At 43.0% G+C, this 21,140-nt stretch overlaps 1 protein-coding gene across 3 annotated transcripts in view; it reads right to left on the bottom strand.

Moving 5' to 3' along the window:
- FBN2 (fibrillin 2) overlaps nt 1–21,140 on the bottom strand; it is a 617,508-nt gene that overhangs the window by 32,416 nt on the left and 563,952 nt on the right. For 2 of the 3 annotated variants that reach the window (XM_033928968.1, XM_033928969.1), the window contains 5 exons: nt 19,548–19,673; nt 13,803–13,925; nt 11,510–11,626; nt 9,829–9,957; nt 3,355–3,474 (listed from right to left, as the gene is read on the bottom strand). In XM_033928968.1, the coding sequence (XP_033784859.1) occupies nt 3,355–3,474; nt 9,829–9,957; nt 11,510–11,626; nt 13,803–13,925; nt 19,548–19,673 (615 nt within the window). Of the gene's footprint in view, nt 1–3,354; nt 3,475–9,828; nt 9,958–11,509; nt 11,627–13,802; nt 13,926–19,547; nt 19,674–21,140 lie in introns of those variants that run through there. The other variant, XR_004537713.1, reaches the window with a different exon arrangement.

Below are 21,140 nucleotides of genomic sequence, written 5' to 3'. Positions count from 1 at the left end.
ATCCTCATCCGAGGAACACTCACCCTCAGAAAGAAAAGGCTCTTCGGAGTCACCCCACAGATCAGGGTCCCTAATATGGGAGCTACGGTCTCGAGACTCCGGAGTGGAGGGTTCCAGGTGTCGGGTTTTGTGTGCCGACTTACCTGACCTCATAGACACGGTACCGGGAGATGTGACAGGCTGCATGGGTGCTGAAGTCTGAACAGCCTGGTGTTGCGCTCTCGGTTCCGGTGCGAGGACTGGCATCGAAACCGATGAAGCAGAATGGACCGGTACCGACAAAGTGGACGCAGACAAAAGAGGCTGCTCCACTGCCGGTACCGGTGGCTCAGACCGGACCGGGACTGGAAGGCTCGGTGCCAAGAGAGCAGGAAGGAGCTGCTGTAACTGCTCCTTTAGCTGCACCTGCAGGACTGCTGCAATGCGTTCGTCCAGAGAAGGCACCGGTACCGCCTTTTTCTTCTGCGGTACCTGCGGTGCCGCTCGACGCCCCGAAGATGAGGAGCCCGAGGTCGAGGGACTCACCTCAATAGGGGCGGAGCGCTTCCACGGGCACCTCGCGGTCGGCAGGACTGGGCTCGCTGCTATCGAGACCGGAGGACGCTCCAGCGGGGAAGGCTTCTTAGCCGGCTTACCTGGGTGTTGCGACACCGGCGCAGTGTTGTGCGGCGTCGACGAAGTGGGTGCCGATTGAGTTGGGGCCGATGCCGGTGTCGATGCCGCCGGGTCAGACATGTCGGCACCGAAAAGCAACCGTTGCTGGATTTGTCGGTTTTTCAATGTACGTTTTTTCAAAGTGGCACAGCGGGTGCAGGTGGAAGCCTGATGCTCTGGACCTAGGCACTGTAAGCACCAGTTGTGCGGGTCCGTAAGAGAGATAGGCCGTGCACACCGCTGGCACTTTTTAAAACCTGGCTGGGGGGGCATGAAAGTAAAAACGGCTTCTGCCAAATCGAAGGCCGAGGCCTCGATGGTGGCAGCAGGCCCCGCCGGGGCAAAACCGACTAAAGAAAAGAAAAAAAAAAAAAGAAAGTAAGAAGTTTTTTTTTTTTTTTACAAGAAAATAATAAAGAAAATAAAGAAATACAATTTCCTAATAGATTTCGCGAGCGGGAAGGTGTCAGGAAAAAATCTTTTCAACAGCCGTTGAAAAGTGCGACTTCTTAGCTCCGCGGAAACTAAGAAACTGGGGACCGCGCGCCTCCGTCGGGCGGGAAGGCACTCGCGCGTGCGCGGTGCGGCCTGCTAGAACTTTCCAAGTTCTTAGAGTGCAATCACTCTAAAATTGTCCGTACCAGGGCTCCGTCGGTGCCGTCACCCATCAGTCAAGAATATGCTGCCTGCTTGTCCTGGGATAACGGGTGACGGCAGATAAAGATCTGTGTGGTCCATCCAGTCTGCCCAACAGTCGCATTCATTGTCAAGGCAACAAACCAGTAATTACTCATTTTACTTGTTAAGTTTCAGTATAAGATGTGTTGTCGTTTCCCCCCTCCAAGGTAGATAAGACCTGTACTCAAGACAATTTGAACATGGTATAAAACACTTATAACTGCTCTTGATTCTTTTTGCTGCAAATGTGACAGAGATCATAGAAGTCTGTCTGGTATTAAGCATGACTCCTGTGCATAAAGTCTGTAATTTTTGTTACACAGGGTATACGGGTCCTGAAAAGTTGGTTAATTTCCTCCAATCGCAAGTTATAGCAGAAGGAATCATATACTGTCTCTTTAGCTCCGCCTCCTTCCTCAGTGGGCTGTATTACATCTCTTCTGTTTTTTCCTTCTGCAAGCGAGCTGGAAGGTGTCTTTCTGATCTACTCTGAGAAGTTTTATTATTATTTTTGTTTTTAAAAAAATCTGATGTTGAGACTTGTCATGCTCAGGAGGTCTCCAGCCCTGCCTGGGAGAGGATGCAGACTCTTTGACGAGTTGTCTACTGCTGGAAGAGCAACCGTAAAAGAACCTGTATAGCCAGCCTGAACTAACAGTTAAGGAGCTTGGAGATTGTTCCCTTGTGCAGGCTGTTTGGCCAGCTGGTGATGGTGGGGGTCAACTATATAGCAGATGCTCTGTATGAGTATTGTCATGGGCAAGGTTTCTGCTTATGCCTTCTCCGCTCATAGAATGCTTTGGATCAAGCAATGGGCAGGAGATTCAGCTTCTAAAGCAATGCTAAGCAGGCTCCCTTTTATGGGGCAAATGTTGTTTGGTAAGGGATTAAACAATCTTAGTGTGGCAGATCATCACCCTAAAGCTTTGCCTGATAGCAGACCATGAGCCCCTAGAGGGCTGGGTTGGCTTTCTGTGATTTTGTCATTTGTTAAGAGTCTCTACCCAGAAATCATATCAAGGATCTAGGCAGAGCTACGGAAGTGCTAGGCTACCACAGTCCTCTGGTTCTCGCACCACAGCAACCTTCAAGAAGTCTCAATGATGCCATATCAGTAGCCGTACCTCCGCAGATAGGCAGGAGGTTGTCAGCTTATTGGGATGATTGGGAAATGATTTGCTGGGACTGTTGGGTGCTGTTCATTTGAGAAGGTTACAAGCTCATATTCTGTCACCCGCTCCTGGATCTATTTGTGGACTCTATGGCCAAGTGGCTGGAGAAAGAGCTGCTGTACATGTTTTCCCCATGGCCTATGATAGGCCAGGTTCTCTACAGAATAGCTCTCTACCCAGGATTGGTTATTCTGGTACCTCCAAATTGGCTGAGATGGCCTTGGTACACAGATCTAGTGCATTTGTAGAGAAACAAAGGTCTCAAATTACCGGCACATCTAGATCTACTGTCACATGGTCAGGTACCCATGGAAATCTAGAACATTTTGGTCTTACAGCATGGCTCTTGAGCACACAGCTTTAGCTCATAAAGGGTATTTAGAGGTGGTATTGCTACTCTCCTTAGAGCATAGGGAATGACACGGGTTCAAATTTTCCCCAACCCCATGGGATCTCTCTATCCACATCCCATCCCTATGAGTTTTGTCCCTGTCCCTGCCCCATTCTTGCAAGCTCTGTCCTCATCTGCACAAGCCTCGAACACTTTAAAATCCTAAGTGTTTGAGGCTTGTGCGGTTAAGGCAGAACTTACAGGAATGGGGCAGGGATATAACTCGTGGGGATGGCATGGGGATATTGAGATCCCGTGGGGATGGGAACAAATTTGTCCCCTTGTCATTCTCTGGTCAACATTATTAGTGCACTCTCTCCTGCTGACTCTCACATCCAAGATAATAGACAGAGGAATCCTCATGACAGCATTCCCAACAAGCCCCATGTCACGGGACAGACAGAGCTATTTCTGGTTTTATTCTATCACATCTATAAAATTGAGATACTAAGTTCTCACCAATACACTGGTTCCACTGGTAATGCTGAATATAGCCTTGTGGACAGCCACATCTGTAACCACCTAACATATTCTGACAGCCATGCTGGCACCGATGGCTTCCCTCACATTCATCCACATCTGCAACAAAGGTATAAAACATAAAAAATTAAAAGGAAAAAAAAGATCAGGTATCTGAACAAACAGTTGAAAAAGCAAACTTGCTACTGATATTTCCTGCATTATGGGTTATATTTAATAAAAGGTGTTACTGTGCGCTAACATGCATTAATGTGCTTTATTTACTATAGAAGTTTTATGTAAAAGGAACTATTACTTAATGCAGGTTAATGATGTTTTGGCATGTACTTAAATGGTAACACACTTTAGTAAATATAGCCTATGTTTGATCTTCCCTGTTCATAATTAATGTTATCAATATTAGTCATTATTTATTTACAATATTTGATTATGGCCTCATCAAGTCAAGTTTACAGTATAATTCTACTATTAATTATTTCTATAGCACTACCAGACGAGTACACTGCTTGGGCACTTTCTACTCAATTTCTAACATAATTGGGCAAATTCTGTAAGAAGCGCCCAAAAGTTATGCGCCGACATAGGTACTGTTCAGCGCGATTCAAGTAAAATTGGGTGCTGTTTAGTGGATCGTGCTGAGCGGCATCTATTTGGGCACCTATTTTGGAGGCACCCAATAAATAGGCCAGCTCTAGGCACAACTAAAAGTTAGGCACTCATGCGAGCGCTTAAGCATGCTTAAGAGCAGCGATTCTGTAAGAAGGCACCTAACAAGAAGCCACGCCTATGCCTAACATCGCATAGCGCCTATTTTTTTCAAGGTCACCTAAATTTTTAGAGGCGCCCTGTTACAGAATCGCTCTTTCTTGATAGGCGCCTACGTTTCAATTATTGCTGATTAAAAAGCTTGATTGAGCTTATTATTCAATTTAGATAGGCGCCTATCTAGATGGGCGCTTCCATAATAGGTGCCTAGCATTGGGCACCGGTTACAGAATTTGGGCCAATAAGTCTTTATTTTATGGCGAAGCCTAAATTCTGGCGAAACGGGTCCCGTCGGGCTCTTATCGATTATTCAGATAAGTGCATCTTTTACCGATTGTTATACTGACTATTTAAGTGCTTAATTGACAAGTTTAAAGTTTTCAATCGGTCACAAGAGGTTTTTCAGACCTATGATAGAATTTTTATATTCTTTGTGGTGCAGGCTTCTGAGGTCTTTTTCCTCTTGTTTAAACAACTACAGTTGTGTGTGGAACCTGTGTTCTTGACTTGTTGTTCATGATAATGTACAATTAATTGAATTTGTGATATATTTATACTGCATGTGGTCTGTCCAATAGAGAATAATCATCGTCTTTACCTGTATTTTTCTAACCAAAATCTACCTGTGCTAACTTATGCAGAAATTTTTCTGAATCAAAAAATGTGTAGACTTTGGAGAATACAAAATATGCAAATAAGTGCAATTCTGTCCCCAGCCTGCCCCTGGAAATGCTTCTTCGAACTGCAGGGAATGTTATGCTGGTAGCAGCACTGGTGTGGAATTTACCCTAACAGGGAAAGCAGAATTTGAAAAATATTACCACAGATTGCCAGAATTTAAGTGTATCCAACGTATGTTTCTACCAAAATTCAAATTTGTGTTACCAACAAACTTTCCCACCAAAATTTAAATCTATGACCAATGAACTTTCCTGACAAAATTCAAATTCATGACCAACAGACCTCCTTGTTCTCAATCAGGTCAGTGGACCCACTATATATAAAGAAAAACTGCAGACCTCACAGCATATCCTACAGAAAGCCACAGCATGATGGCTGAAATATTGGTTCTACCTACTAAAATGTGGGGAGACCCGGACAACAGCAACAATCATGATGCCAGCCACGGAAGCCTATGAGAACAATTTTTTTTTAAAAAGTCCAATTTCTGTGGCTAAAATTTTATTTATAAAAATTTACACCTTGCTTATCCCTAGGTGGCTAATATAATAAAAACATAAAGCAGTTATGATGACAAAGCATTGAACAACAATAACACTTTAAAAAAATAGCAGACTGATAAACTGTCATACTATGACTTAGAAGTTGGAGAAAGCCTACATATACAAGTGTGTTTTAAGCACTTCTGTAAACTGCTGTAGTAAGGAACAAAATCAGAGATGATCTGGTAAAATGCATTCCAGAATATCGGGTCAGCTGCCGAATAAGCTCAAGCTGCTGTTTCAGCCGAGCAAAAAATAATCAGAGCCGGTGGTACAGAGAGCCTCCTGTCCATTGCTGAGCACAAAGACCATACAGGGCTTAGAGCTGTATCACATTTTTAACATTTTTTGAATGTGATTTGTAGAATCCGGCCCTTAATGAGTGTACACTGGAATATGTGTGCAAAAATGCCTTAACAAAATTAAGCTCTATGTTGGTGCATTGAGGCATTTAGAGCAAAGTGACTTGCACAAGAAACAAGTCACTTTGTTCCACATACTGTTTTATGTTTTGAAATGATTTTGAAAATGACCTTCTCTGGGCACTGTGGATAAAAATGGCAATGATATTGGGTACAGACTCCTACCACAGTATACAATTAATTGCTGCACTCTCTCTTATCCCTTTCTTCCCTCCAAAGTGGTGTTTGAGGGAATATGAGGCCAGAGAGGGGATTCAGAGTACAAAAAGTACTAAAACCTGTTACTAAGCAGGGATTCTATTTATATTTTGCAAAATTAACCATTTAAAAAACCCCACACTTTGTGGTGCCTGAATGACTTTGCTCTTTACAGGAAACTCATGACACCAGAAAGGTTGGCAGTGGGTTCCTTTACCATCTTGAAATGTCAAGTTTGCTGAGCTGCCAAAGGAAATGCCATTAGAGGCATGTCTACTTCCTTTGCATGTGGCTACCAGCAGAATAGTGACCACATGGCCCGGAAACTTTATTCTATCAACCTGTTTCTATAGCTGAAACACTCCCATGCTTTATTGCTTAGTGATTTTTGTTCAAACACTAATAGAGCCATTTTGCACAGAATGTTGAACTAGGACTTAGGATCAAAATCACCATACAAAAAAATTATATTGCTCACATGACAAACAGACTGATTGTCTTTCATTGGCAAAAAACCTCCATAGAAATCATAACTGTTCATTCATTCAATAACAATACATTAGTTCTAACAGTTCATTTCAATTCATACCACTGTAACCAAAATATAACAGCATGTGCACAACTTATCTATCTATCTATCTAGATGTCTATCTATCTATATACAGCATTTAGCTTATAAGCTTTGTAAGATCTATTAAAAAAAATCCCTGAAACCATTTAGCCACATTTCCCATAATTGCAATATAATCTATCAATCTTAATAACAACACAAGATCAACTATATCAAATACACTAGAAAAGTCAAATTATAAAATCAGATCTCTATTACCTTTTGAAACTTGAGATCTTAAAATATCATCGGTGCCCCTTGACAGGCATCCACTCTTTCTCTTTTCTTTTTTCTGATTTCACAGATGGAACTTTCAAATCCTCATCTTTCAGGATGAAATCACCCAGGAACAGAACCTCCCCTTTCTTTCCCAACTTGTGATTTTCTGCAACAAGGTCTTTATCAATTTGCTGCAATTGAGTTGGAGGTCTACAGACAACACTCATGTAGACAGAAATTCCATCTTCTCTTTTCAAAGCAATCCATGCTTCTTCCTTTCCTCAGGTCCCCTGCATTTCAGTCACTTGTCTTTACATAGAGAGCTACTCCTCTACATTTTTGACCATCTCTGTTCTTCCTAAAAAGGTTATAGCCTGGTATGTTTGCATCCCATTCATGGGAATCACTGAACCATGTCTCTGTGATATCAATAATATCCAAGCCTGCCTCTAACATCAGGGCTTGCAGATAATGATTTTTGTTGCCTAGACTGTGAGCATTTGTGGTCATTGCTTTCCAGTTATCTTTCAGTGGCAGTTTCATTTTTTATATAGTTTTTTTGTTTTGTTTAGTCTCACTTCCTGCTGCCTTGCTAGGAAGTGAAGTGCCAATATTGTTGTTTACATTGCTATTTTTACTACTGTCACATCTTCTCTTTTGCTGCGGGTGGCCACCATAAGTGTCCGGCATATATATGCCACCCCCACTTTCTAGTTTAAATGCCGTAAAACATATTGTCTGAATTTCTCAGCAAGGATTCTTTTTCCTGTCATAGAAAGTTGCAGTCCATTATTACAAAATAGTCTCTTGCTTTTCTCTGTATTTCCCCATCCTTGTATGTATTTAAAGCTTTCTTTATGACACCAGGCAGCGACACGGCGGCAGCGAAGAACGCAAATAGAATGTTAGGCATGATAAAGAAGGGAATCACGAGGAGATCGGAGAAAGTAATAATGCTGCTTTATAGAGCGATGGTCAGACCACACTTGGAATACTGCGTCCAACATTGGTCTCCATACTTAAAGAAGGATATAAAAATGCTGGAAAGGGTGCAGAGACGAGCAACGAAGCTAATAAAGGGCACGGAGAACTTGGAATACGAGGAACGACTTAAGAGACTGGGATTGTTCTCCCTTGAGAAGAGGAGACTGTGAGGGGATATGATCGAGACTTTCAAAATACTGAAAGGAATCGACAAAATAGAGCAGGAAAAAAAATAATTTACAATGTCCAATGTGACACGGACAAGAGGACTGAAGCTAAGGGGGGACAAGTTCAGGACAAATATCAGGAAGTTCTACTTCACGCAATGAGTGGTGGACATCTGGAATGCTCTCCCAGAAGAGGTAATTGCGGAATCCACCGTTCTAGGATTTAAGGGTAAGTTAGATGTATATCTCCTTATGAGTGGCATAAAGTGACATAGGTAAGGGTAAGCTAGAGGCACATCTCCTTATGTGAAGCTTAGAGTGATATGGGGACTAAAACTATGCCAAGGTACACCTGGCGGGGCCTCCGCATGTGCGGATCGCTGGACTTGATGGATCTAGGGTCTGTTCCGGAGATGTTACTTCTTATGTTCTTATGAGCCACCTATTGAAGGTCTCAGTATTTTGTATTCTTTCCTCTCCCTTTCCATAAAAGGCAGCACTATAAAAAAGCTACAGTTTTTACAAAAATTTTAACCCCTTCCCCAGCTCCCACAAAGCTTTCTGCGTTGCAAGTGGGGTATTATTAGCGTTAGCATTCTTAGTTTCTTCCCTAATTATCGGTAGTATTTGTCTGGTAGTCCTGATAGTTGAGGATCCTGGAAGGCATTTCATTATTTTAGGCTCCTTGACCTGTGTTTCAAGGTTATTACCTCTGATGATGGAATCCTCTAGCAGCAATAATTTTCTAGTTTGATCTTTTTTTATTTGTTCTTTGGGAGTGCTTTTTTTCTTGAGTTATCTTCACTGGTTCTAGTTCCACCTCAATTATTTTTTCTTGAGTATCACAATGCTCTAATACAGCAAAAGAATTCTGTAGGGGCAACAGGGTGGATGTTTCTGTGCCACATAAAGGGAATGCATGGGTTAAGACCCGATACTTGAACGTTATCGTTTAAAATGGCTCCCTTCTAGGTACAAGTTTTTTTGGGAAAATACTCGCCTGGATCTGCCCTTTGCGGTAAAAGTTCCGACGCTCAAAGGAATTCTATGAGCGTCGGAGCTTTTACCACTGCAGCTAGCGATAAAATTTGTTAACGCAGCTTCATAAAAGGGGGGTTATATGTATGTATAAATGCCACTATTTGCATGCAGAGTTCTTTTAAAATGATCTATGTGGCTTCAAATCATAGCCCAAGTCTATATATTTCAAATACAACACGCATTTGTAGTCACATAGTTTGCAATAAATGTCTCTCAGTAAACCAATTTAGTGGATACTAAGGGGTAAATTCTATACGTGTCACCTAATATAACAGTGTTGAAAAGGTTGGCACTTAGTGCGATTCTACAAATTGCCTCTAAAGTTAGGCGTGGTTTATAGAATCACATGTGTTGCCCATCCACACAACTAAGACAAGGCCTAAATGCCTGCACCTAAGTTATGCACAGATCAGGTGTATTTTTTTGCCAATGTGCCTAACTGAGGAATGCCACCTATGCTTCTCCCCTGGCCTTGAGATCTGCACACCAGAATCTACAAGAGCCACTTTATAGAACATGCTTAGAAAGTTGTGCGCATAAATTCTAATTAATTCCAAAAATTGATTGTTAATTGTCAATTATCAGTGCTGATTGGCTTGTTAAACAATCAAGTTGCATGCGGAAATTGGCAGTGTGCACAGATTTGCACGTGCAACTTTGGCTGCAGTATAAAAAAATCGGGCCCTAACAGCATTAAGGCATGTTACCTGCTGCAGGGCCCATATGAACCCTTCTGGGTTAGTAGAACCCCGCTCAGTGTTATTTCCTCTATTTCTACATTGTGTTGCCAGTGAATCTAGGTGTTTGGGCCCTTTCAGACTTACCCTCACAATTTAATCCTGTGGCATCCAAAGAAAATCCCCTTTGACATTCACACATAAAACTGCCAGGGGTGTTCTGACAAATTGCTTTTCCTCCACAAAGTGAGGTCTGTAAGCCACACTCATTATTATCTGAAAAAAGATGTGCATGATTATTATTTTGGTATTTGAAGTGATGAATGGATAAAAGTGAAAATGTGGTTAGCTGGCAGTTTGCAACAGTACATAATTTAAAATGGCTGAATGGTCAGATGCATGCACTAGTGCGTCACTGAGCAGTAGCTTGGAGGTTAGAACAGGAGATGGGAAACCAGGGTTCAAATTCTGCTTCTTCCATTAGTACTCTGTGACCTTGGGCAAGTTATTTTACCCTCCAATGCCTCAGGTACAAACTAAGGGCCCGATGTTCATAACAATTTAAGTGGGCAAGAGAGGTTAAATCATACTGACAGGCCCAACTGTAACATTCAGTGGCACTTAAGTGCATAGTGTCACTGAATATTAGCACCAACTACTTTAGCATTTTCCAGTAAGTGCTGGGACAGACCAGTACGTTATCTAGGCACTGCAGATGCTCAGTGCTGTTGTCTGGATATCTGAGCATGCTGTCCCCAGTTAGCTGAGTATAGCACTGAATAGTGGCTGTACCCTGCTATCTTCTGACAGCTGCCTGCCAAACACCTGGATATTCAGTGCTGATACTCAGACAGATATCTGGGACTAATTCAGCTTGTGATGGTCGGTGCTATCAAAAACACTGAGCTTCATGGGCTGAATATTACATCCTATTACATGAATTGTCCTTTCCTTTAAGCATGGGTATGGGAAAAAAAACTCCACTACAAGATCTTTCAAAATCAGTAAATTCAACCTAACTTCTATTATATGTATTATCATAGCCAAATTTTATAAATGATGCTGCAAACTTGGTGCTGGTAAACTTTGGCATGCACTTCAAGGGTACTTCAAGATGAGCACTTCTATATAGAGTAGCACTGAGCAGTGAATTCGGCACTCAACTTTGGGCAAGAGGGCTTACGAAAGCAGAAACCTGGTGTAAATCCTGGTATGCAAGCTGGGCATGGATCCCTGCTATTCTGTAACACTGTGTGCTGCTTTTGTAAATGACCCTTACCTGGCAACACTCTTCCCATGAACATGCCCCCTTCTGAGTTGCACATGATATAATTTTGGTGCCCATTGTTACAGAGCAATGCAAAGCCAGATCAGCACCCAAATCATAATTCGGGCCAATTTAGTGCTTGTTAATGACAATAATTAAATCACTGGAGCCCATTAATTAATTATTTTGGGTGCTGATCAGAAATCGGTGCCCAAATTTGGGTGACCTTTATAGAATCCAGGGGCATAATCCTCCACTGCCTGACAAACCCAACTTTTTAAGATATGCTTCATAGTTCTCCTAAGGCATAATGTAATAAACAGGAAAAGGATGTCACAATGAGGGTAATTTTATAAGTGGGCATCTACCAGTAGTTTAAGAGAATCAAAATATGCTTAATTAACACCTATTTCATAAAGAAAAGCAGAAGCCTAATTTTCTTTAAAAAGTACTAGCGCAATGGGCCAAAAACATTCCTTAACCCAAGGCATGATCACTTGCACCAGTCCTATAGCTAATGTAACAAGCGCGAGTGTGGCACTATTAACTCCTTGTCCTCACCAATGCAAGCTGTATGATGCTGTGTAAACCCAGGTGGGCATTTACAAGTGAAGCCGCCAATGGTGTTGACACACAGGAACTGGCAGTTGTGATGCTTGATTTGACATTCATCAAGATCTGAAAGAAACAGGACATCTCACTTTACAGAGGTAGTGAATGTATCTGGCCAGACCTGCTGTTTCCTGTGTTAACCAGAAGTTTCCTAAGTCACCCTTGATACATCCAACCCACTGAAAATAGGCGGCCATCAGCCAAAAAGACAATGGCAGTCAAACACTCTAGCTCAGGGGTCTCAAAGTCCCTCCTTGAGGGCCACAATCCAGTCGGGTTTTCAGGATTTCCCCAATGAATATGCATGAGATCTATGTGGATGCACTGCTTTCAATGCATATTCATTGGGGAAATCCTGAAAACCCAACTGGATTGCGGCCCTCAAGGAGGGACTTTGAGATCCCTGCTCTAGCTCTATGAATACTTTGTGCTGTTGAGGGTTAAACAGCAAAATAACAGCTGTTCATATTGAAGACACAATGTGCATGCCGTGGTTATCAGATAGACTAATCAAACCAATGACCGTAACTGTATGCCAGCAAAACACATTCAGACAATACCACTGTGTGTCATTCCCTGCAGCTACTCCTCCCTTTTTACCATATCTCTATCTACACAGAGGAGGGACTGTCTCAGATGGCCACAAACCAGTGGTGGAAAGGCAGGAGAAGGACAACAATGAGTAGGAAGAGGCTGTCTAGTGAGCATGCTTCCACGTTCCTATTTCATGCCTTTGGTGAAGGACTTACAGCTCAAATATTACAGTTCTGTCTCTGCTGCAACATCTTTCTCAAAAGTTGATATCATCCCAGACCATGCAGGATATGAACTCATGCAACACAATGTTTCAGCAGAATCCTGGAGATGGACTACAACTTTAAAGATGAGCCTTTATTCAAAACATAGTACAAATTCACCTTCTAGCACTTAGGGAATGGGTCTGATCTCTTGAGGCTAGAGTAGCAGACTTGGAGGAGTTGAGAGAGACAGAAAGGTACATAGAGGAGACCTACAGGGATGTTGTAGAGAAGTCCCATCTCCAGTCTGGCTGCCTCAGAGGAGGGAGGTTTTCTTAAAGGAGATCATCATCTTGGAGAAATAGGAAGCAATCCTGTAGCCAGGACCCACTCACCAGGGGATGCAATGTCCTCTCACACCGAGGATGTGTCTCCAGGGGCTTCTGCCCAGGAGGGAAGGGTTAGAACAGCCGTTTTAGTGGAAGATTCGATCACTAAGCGTGTAGATAGCTGGGTCACTTGCCTGCCTGGTACGAAGGTGGCAGACCTCACGAGTCACCTAGATAAGATTTTAGACAGTGCCGTCTTGGTATATGTGGGTACTAATAACATAAGGAAATGTGGTAGGGAGGTTCTAGAAGCTATTCAAGCAAAAAGAGAATCCTTCAGAAAGTGGAAGAAGGATCCTACTACATCATAGGGGGTGGGACCGACAAACCTAGCAGTGACGCACAAAGGAACACAGTCCTGCATCATTGTTTTTACAGCTGTATTTAGAAGTTGAGGACAGAGAGAGATACTGGATGGAGGAAGAAAGCCAAAGAGAAAGAGAGACGATGGGGGAAGAGAGACGGATGGGGTGATGCTAGATGGGGGAAGAGAGACGGATGAGGTGAATTTTAAAACCACTGCCTGAAAATCTGGAAAATCCAAAAATCTAAACTGACCCCCATCCCTGAGCAATCTGGATTTTTGGACTTGTACTGTAGTTGCAATAATTGGTCTCATATGCTGTGCAGTATGCAATAAAATGGGAAGAATATAGTGGGCATACCTGAGTGTGGGTTGATGTCTTTCTTCTGTGGCCTCTTCTTCCTTCCTCTGGTCTCCTACTCCCCAACTCCTACAATATGGCTTGTTCTAATAGCCTCATCTTTACCTCAGTATCTCTCAAAGCATCCTTTAAACAGAACCCTTTCTAGTTTGTATACTCTGTTCTGAGACAGATATAACATTTTATGTCTAAGCAAGTATGAGCTAAACAGCATCTGCAGAAGAGTGTACCACAGTTCTTAGGAAGCATCCACTAAATTTTAATCTGCATATGAAGTTCTTTCATATATATTTTAGTGTACACTCTTTCCAGACTGGTTTAATGTGCATATTATGTTGTTATTGCATAATATACTACTGACCTTAGCATGCACCTTACATTTTAGTGTAAAGGCCCTTAGTGTTAGGTCAGGAGCCACTTATTTTCTTCCCCCTTCCCAATACCTGCTCACCTTTACAGGCTTTTCCATCTTCCTGGAGGATGTAGCCACGGGGACATGAACAGTGGAAGCTGCCTTCAGTGTTCTTGCATATATAGTTGCACGGTTTTGGAGACTGGGAACACTCATCAAGATCTAAGTGATGAGAAAAAAATTAGTCATTTACTTTACATTTGCATGCTGATGCTAGCGGGTTCTCAGATGTTGTGGAGTCACATTTGCCCAGCTGTCTTTCATATTCATCACCTTTACAGCATCATTCCTGCTTTAAATTTCCTCTGTTAGCGTGAAGAATTATTTATTTCAAAAAAATGTTATTCCACACTATTCCAAGTTGTAAGCGGATCACAAGCTAACACACATAACTTTCTTTTCTCTTTACTTTCTAACTGCAATTGGCATTTTGCTGAGTCTGGTACATGTGGTTTAGTGGGGTTATTGAGGATGTAAGAGCAAAGCTGAGCTTACAAGTATCTGCTCAGGTCGCTGCCATCATTTGATAGCCACCATTTTAAGATCAGAGCTAGCATGAGCAAGAATGATTGAGGGAGTTTTCCTGACCTGATAACTCACCACTAGACCACCAGAGAGCTTAAAGTAGGCCCTGAAAGGCCTAAGGTGGTGGGGAAGGGGGGGGGGGCTTCAAAAACAGGAGCTGCTGTTAAGGGGGGTCCAGAAAGCATCTGCTCTATGGAGGGGCAGGGGCTGAATATCATGCCTGGCCAGAGGCTGGCACAGAGCCTGGGTATTCAATGTCAATACCTGCTTAGGTGCCGGCACTCAACATCAGGGCCTAATTTAGGGTTGCCCGATTTCCTCAATTAAAAAAGAGGATACTTGGTTCCGCCCCCATTCCACCTCCAGCTTATCCCATTTCGCCGCCACCCCACCTCTACATGAACCTCCCTGAGATTAGGACCGTGTGTGAAGGGCATCTACGCCTGTGCGGATGTCAACAGAATGATGCCATATGCATGCATATGATGCCATCACATCGACATCCGTGAATGTTCAGATGCCCTCCAGGTGTGGCCCTGAGGTCAGGGACTTCCAAAACTTGGACAAACTGTCAGATTTTGGAAAACCCTCCAGGAACCTGGACATTCCTCTAAAGAGAGGACATGTCCGGGTTTTCCCAGATGTCTCATAACCCTAGCCTAATTTGGGCCACAGTTGTCAGCATTTAAAAAAACTCTGACCACCACTGGCTGATTATTGAGGGGCTCAATCCTTTTCATGGGTGGTGAATCCTAATGCAGAGTCTTGCGGTATGTAGCCATAGGGCTCCTTTTATCAAGGTGCGCTACGGGGGTTAGCGCGTCGGACATTTCATCACGTGCTAACCCCCGCGGCAAACCAAAATACTAACGCCTCGTCAATGGAGGCGTTAGCGGCTAGCGCAGCAGGCGGTTTAACACGCGGTATTCCGCGCGTTAAACCCCTACCGCACCTTGATAAAAGGAGCCCATAGTTTAGATTACTCTATCTTACATGTATCACATTACACTTGCTCACCTGCAATTTGGATGCCCCCTCCCAAGTTTCATGAGGTCCTCTTATAAATTTTCACAATCCTCTTGTGATTTTACAACTTTGTATAACCTAGTGTCATCAGCAAATTTAATCACCTCACTCATTATTCCCATATATTAAAAAAAACAGTGGTCCCAGCACAGGCCCTTGGGGAATCCACTATCTGCCCAATTCTGTTCAGAATACTGACCAATTAACCTACTCTCTGTTTTCTGTCTTTTAACCAGTGCTTAATCCACAATAGAAAACTATCTCTTATCCAGTGACTTTCTAATTTCCTCAGGAGTCATGCATGAGGTATTAAGAACATAAGAATAGCCTTACTGGGTCAGACCAATGGTCCTTATAGCCCAGTATCCCGTCTTCACGGAGGCCAATCCAAGTCACAAGTACTTGGCAAAAAAAAACTAAATAGTAGCAGCATTCCATGCTACTGAACCAGGGCAAGCAGTGGCTTCCCCCATGTCTTTCTCAACAGCAGACTATGGACTTCTCTCAAATGTTTCTGGAAAATGGTAAAGGTAAAGGGGACATACTTTTGATATTTTGCCTTTCTGTAGTACAACCAAAGCAGATTATATATATTATATAGAGGCACTTTCTTTCATATTCATCACCTTTGCACCTTCATTCCTGCTTTACATTTCCTCTGTTAGCGTGAATAATTTTTTTTTTTAGTAGTGAAAGTGCATAACTGCTTTGAAACTGCAATATATCTTCAATAAATATTGTTGTCTTCAAATAAATATTACTTTAGTAATCAGCAAACTTAGCTTTGTGGTTCTGTCAGGGAGGGAATGAACAAGCCGACACGATCATGTTTCTCCAGCACGGCTGTTTCAAGGCTGTCTCCCCCTTTTTCCTTTCTACTGCTTGTTAAATCTCAGTAGAAAGGAAAAAGAGGGGAGAAAGCCTTGAGAGAGCCCTGGTGGCAAAACATGATCATGTCAGCTTGTTCATTCCCTCCCCAACGCGATCACAAAGCTAAGTTTGCTGATTACTAAAGTAATACAGTGGTGCCTCACACAACGAACTTAATCCGTTCCAGGAGCAAGTTTGTTATGTGAAACGTTCGTTGTGTGAAACGCGTTTTCCCATAAGAATACATGTAAAAAAAAATAATTCGTTCTGCAGCATAAAATATGCTAAGATGACATAAAAAAGATAAATTTTTTGTTATTATTTTCATTTAGATACATCTAAAAACACACATTTTTTAAATTTAAAGACAGACTAAGTAGAGTCTCATAAAATCCCCATCAGTGCTCTCAAAGGCAGCGTTTTGATCAGCATCCCCACCTCATTTAAACGGGATTTCTATTGCCAAGTTTAGTTCAGTTACTTGGTGTATTTTTTTTTCCCCCTGTAAGAAATGGAACCGGAAATAATTCCTCCCTCCCCAGTCTAACATCCCTTGGCACACAGCGACGTCTGCATTGCTGGCCCCGCTCTTCAGTACGTCTAACCCTGATGGGCAGAAAGCACCCCCCTCATATCGTAGCCATTTCTGTACTCGCAGCGATCCCCCCCACCACTTACCTCGCCGCATGCACCCGACTACCGGGGATTAAGAGCCGTCTCTGCTGGAGCCGACGACTCCAGTGCTGTCCCTGCTACAAAAGCTTCAGCTTCCACAGGCGTTATTTCAGGAGATCAAGAGGGGGGAGGATGCTTCACCACATGAGGGGAACTGTTCTTTTTTTTTTTTTTTAGCATCGGGGAAGTAAACAGACTGCTGCAGGAAACAGGCCTCTCTTTTCCCCGACCTGTGTCTCCCAGTGCTCTCCCCTCCACAGCACCGCATCAGCCTGTCAAGCACCAAACAGTAACCTGGCCCCGGAGATCTAGGCGGAAGCGCCTGCCTCTCCAACCCCATCAAGAACTGCACAAAAACGGCGAGGCCTAACGGCCTCGTACCCCCGAATGCAGTCATCACTTATTCTACCCACCCCCACCACTCCGGTCACTACTTACAGGAAAAGCCCGTATGCGCATCTTGGTGTCCCTCCTGCTGCCCGTGCTTTTGCTGAGGTTCGACATGTTCGTCGGCTTTTGGAAGGGGGGGTGGGGAACAGGGAGGAGGAGGAGGCCGTGTACAACTCCGCGCGTCCTTTGTCGCGAGCAAAAGAGTAAACGTTGACTTAATTTACATAATAACTAAAAGAAAAAAAAAAGAAAAGGGGGAACCGAAACCTAGGGAAGAAGAGGCGACGAGCAGAGAAACCGTCCTGGTTTGTTTTTGTGGAGCAGAGAGGGGGGGAAGAAGGGCTTCGCGAGGCCCCGGCCCGACCTTCACTCTTCTGTCGCTTGGCCCTCCCCCCCTCTCGCACTCTGCCCGCCTCCTGGTGTTCCGTCTTCCCCCTCTCGCTCGCCTTTCTTCCGCCGGACAGCGCGTGCAGCACCCGGGCGCTGCGCGAAGCAAGCGCAGATCCGCCCCCCCCAACGCATCAGCAGTAGGCGCGGATGCAGCTCGGGCGACTTCGTTGTGTGAAACGAAGTTCGTTGTAGGGAGCAAGACATAAAGTTCGTTGTGTGAAGCGTTCGCTGTGCGAGGCGTTCGTTATGCGAGGCACCACTGTATTTATTTGAAGACAAAGATATTTATTGAAGATATATTGCAGTTTCAAAGCACAGTTATGCACTTTCACTACTAAAAAAAATTCAAAAAAACCCGGCACTACTGACAAGACACTGTGGTATAGAAAACAGCTATTCTAGTCCAACAAGTGTTTCTTCTAATGTCCTACAAAAATAACGCTTTAATATTTTTGATCTGTTTACATAAGCTAGTTCTATAAGTTTTAAAATATCTTATGCTTATCTAAAAATCTTTTCATTTTGAGTGCCTTTGATACTATTTAGACAGTCCTGTCATATGGAAAGCTCCACATAATTTATTTTCTTTTCTTTCTGCCTTATGGCCCTTGTACAATGGTAAAATGGCCTTGGTTACAAACAACTGGCTCCTTGGGATGGGATGTTCTGTATATCAGCTGTTAGTCAGTGGCGTTTTTAACATCAGTGACCTTGCTATAGAATGTAAACCACCCATTTAGAAACCTAGCAATCTGAAGGGGAAGGGCGTCAATTTCTTTTTTTTTTTTTTTTTCCAAATCTTTATTCATTTTAATACATACATCAAGTGTACATTAAATACAAACTATCATAATACATTATCACTTGAAAATTCCATCACAATGTGTATCTAAAAGCTTTATATCCCACCCCCCTCCCATAACCATACACAAATAATAAAATTCATATGTATATTAATCATTGAAAAATATGCAATATATATATGCAATTCTCCCTAATTCCCCCACCTCTCCCTTCCTTCAATTATCACATAAGGAAAAAGAATAATAAATTAACATTAATCATTATAATATTTTATTATTGGCCCCCACACATCCTGAAATCTATTAAAATAACCATTTTGTACTGCAATTAACCTTTCCATTTTGTACAGATGACACACTGAGTTCAGGCGTCAATTTCTTAATGTTGGACTTGGCATTATTGGATGCCTAGAAGTTAACATATCTGGAAGAACTTCACTTCACTTAAGAACTTAAGAATAGCTTTTCTGGGTCAGACCAATGGTCTATCAAGCCCAGTAGCCCGTTCTCACGGTGGCCAATCCAGGTCACTAGCACCTGGCCAAAATCCAAAGAGTATCAATATTCCATGCTACCGATCCAGGGCAAGCAGTGGCTTCCCCCATGTCTTTCTCAATAGCAGACTATGGACTTTTCCTCCAGAAACTTGTTCAAACCTTGGGTGTTCTTAAGCGTCCCTACGCATCTCCGTAGGCACGAGACAGACGCCTTAAATGTAGGCCTGCAAAATGCTGGCCTATATTTACGGTGTCTGTTCAGCAATGTAGACGCAATTCTTTTTAGGACGCCGATGTGTGATTGACACGCCGATCCGCGGCCACCTCTTAGGCATCCAAAAGAGAATCAGACCCTTAAGAGTGTAGCTAGCACACTTTTGTAAATCTAATTCTGTGAGGATTGCTGCCTTGCCTGATCTAACTCTACTTTCCCCATGGGTGCAGGATAATCCCTGCTGATCCATGCATAAACCGTTACCTACACAGGGTGGACCACAAGTTTCAGATACCCAAAGCGTTCCTATTTGCACTACAGTTCATTACTTGAGGATTCAGTTACAAAAATCATTGCTGTCAAACCACAGGGGAATGTGCTGATAAAATCTTACCTACACAAGCTGTCCCGGTGATGTCAGTGGTATAGCCAGTCTTGCAGAAGCACCTGAAAGATCCCATGGTGTTGATGCACTGACCATTTCCACAAAGGTCTGGCATAACCTTGCACTCATCGATATCTGTGAACATAAAAGTATTATACATCTCATCCTCTGAAATCTGACTTGAGCATTATTCAGCTTGTGGCAGTCGGCTGTTTTAAAGCCACTGATAGCTGTAGGCTGAATTAGATCCACATATAGAAAGTTAGGCCATTTCTGGGCACTGGCATTGCATATCCAGGTTTTCAGTACACCCAGAGGGTTCTTGGTTGACCCAGAAATTATGAGGCATACAGGGTACAACATGAACAACAAAGTACAAGAATAAATTTTTTAACTATTAACATCCTTCAAAGTAATCTTAAATGCAGTTGATGGTATTCACTGCCTTCTCCATCGATGGCAACGAACCGTGGACAACGTGAGATACTGTACACTGTGTGCCACAATAAAATGATCTAAACTAAACTCAGAGACTCCTGTGCTCATCTCTTATCTAGTGGCAACTTTAAGAAGCACATGTCACATACTTTCAAATGTACAGTATATATTAAATTTCCAGTTTTGGCACATTTTTGAGTTGCTATGACTTATGAATCAATCCTCATATGTACATGCTTCTGAGATACGCTTGCAAATTAACTGGATAATGGGCCAATTAATGTCAAAAACTGGCTGCTAACAGTCAATTACTGATGTTAATTAGCACCATTAAAATTTGCGCACAAATCTGGCTGCGTGTTATTCTATAAGACATAGTGCCTATCTTTAACAATGCATAACTTAAAAGGGGGCGTGGCCATGGGCGTTCCAAAAAGTTGTGTGCATAGTTACAGAACAGAGCGTCAGCATGCCCAACGAGGGGATGTGTGAGTTGCAGGTTGGAACTGTTGCTCGCACTGGCAAAGAGCTAGAGGTACGGAGGGATGGGGGGAAGGGAAGGCGGTGGGAGAGAAGTAGGAAGGAGCGGGGGGGGGGCAAAGAGGAGGAAAGGAGCTGGCGTCCCCACCAAGACAGCGCTCAGGACTGTCAACCGCCGCACCACCACCACTCTAAGCCACTGGTTTTGATAATTTCCTAAAAGAAAGCCATTATTAAGATGAACTAGGTCAAATTCAACTTCTTATTTCTATGATAAGAAGCATAAAATCTACTTTACTCTTTTTGGGAGTGGAGGAGTAGCAACTTAGTGGTTAGAGCAGCTGTCTCAGCACCATGAGGTTGTGGATTCAGTTCCCACTGCAAGTCACTTAACACTTCATTGCCCCAGGTACAAAATATGAGGAATTGTATTTGTGAGGAGCTAGCTAACCTAAAAATGGACAAAGCGATGGGGCCAGATGTTGTATATCTGAGGATACTAACAGACCTTAGGGAAGTTCTGGCAGTTCTACTGGCTGACCTTTTCAATGTTTCTTTAGAGTCAGAAATGGAACTGGAGGACGGCGGATGTGGTCCCTCCACAAAAGTGGAAGTAAGGAAGAAGTAGGGAAATATAGGCCAGTAAGTTTGATTTCTATGGTACGTAAATGAATGGAAACATTT

The sequence above is a fragment of the Geotrypetes seraphini genome, chromosome 1, assembly GCF_902459505.1.
Source record: "Geotrypetes seraphini chromosome 1, aGeoSer1.1, whole genome shotgun sequence".
Taxonomy (NCBI): domain Eukaryota; kingdom Metazoa; phylum Chordata; class Amphibia; order Gymnophiona; family Dermophiidae; genus Geotrypetes; species Geotrypetes seraphini.
Note: the sequence above shows the minus strand (reverse complement) of the source record. Positions and strands in the feature narration are given on the sequence as shown.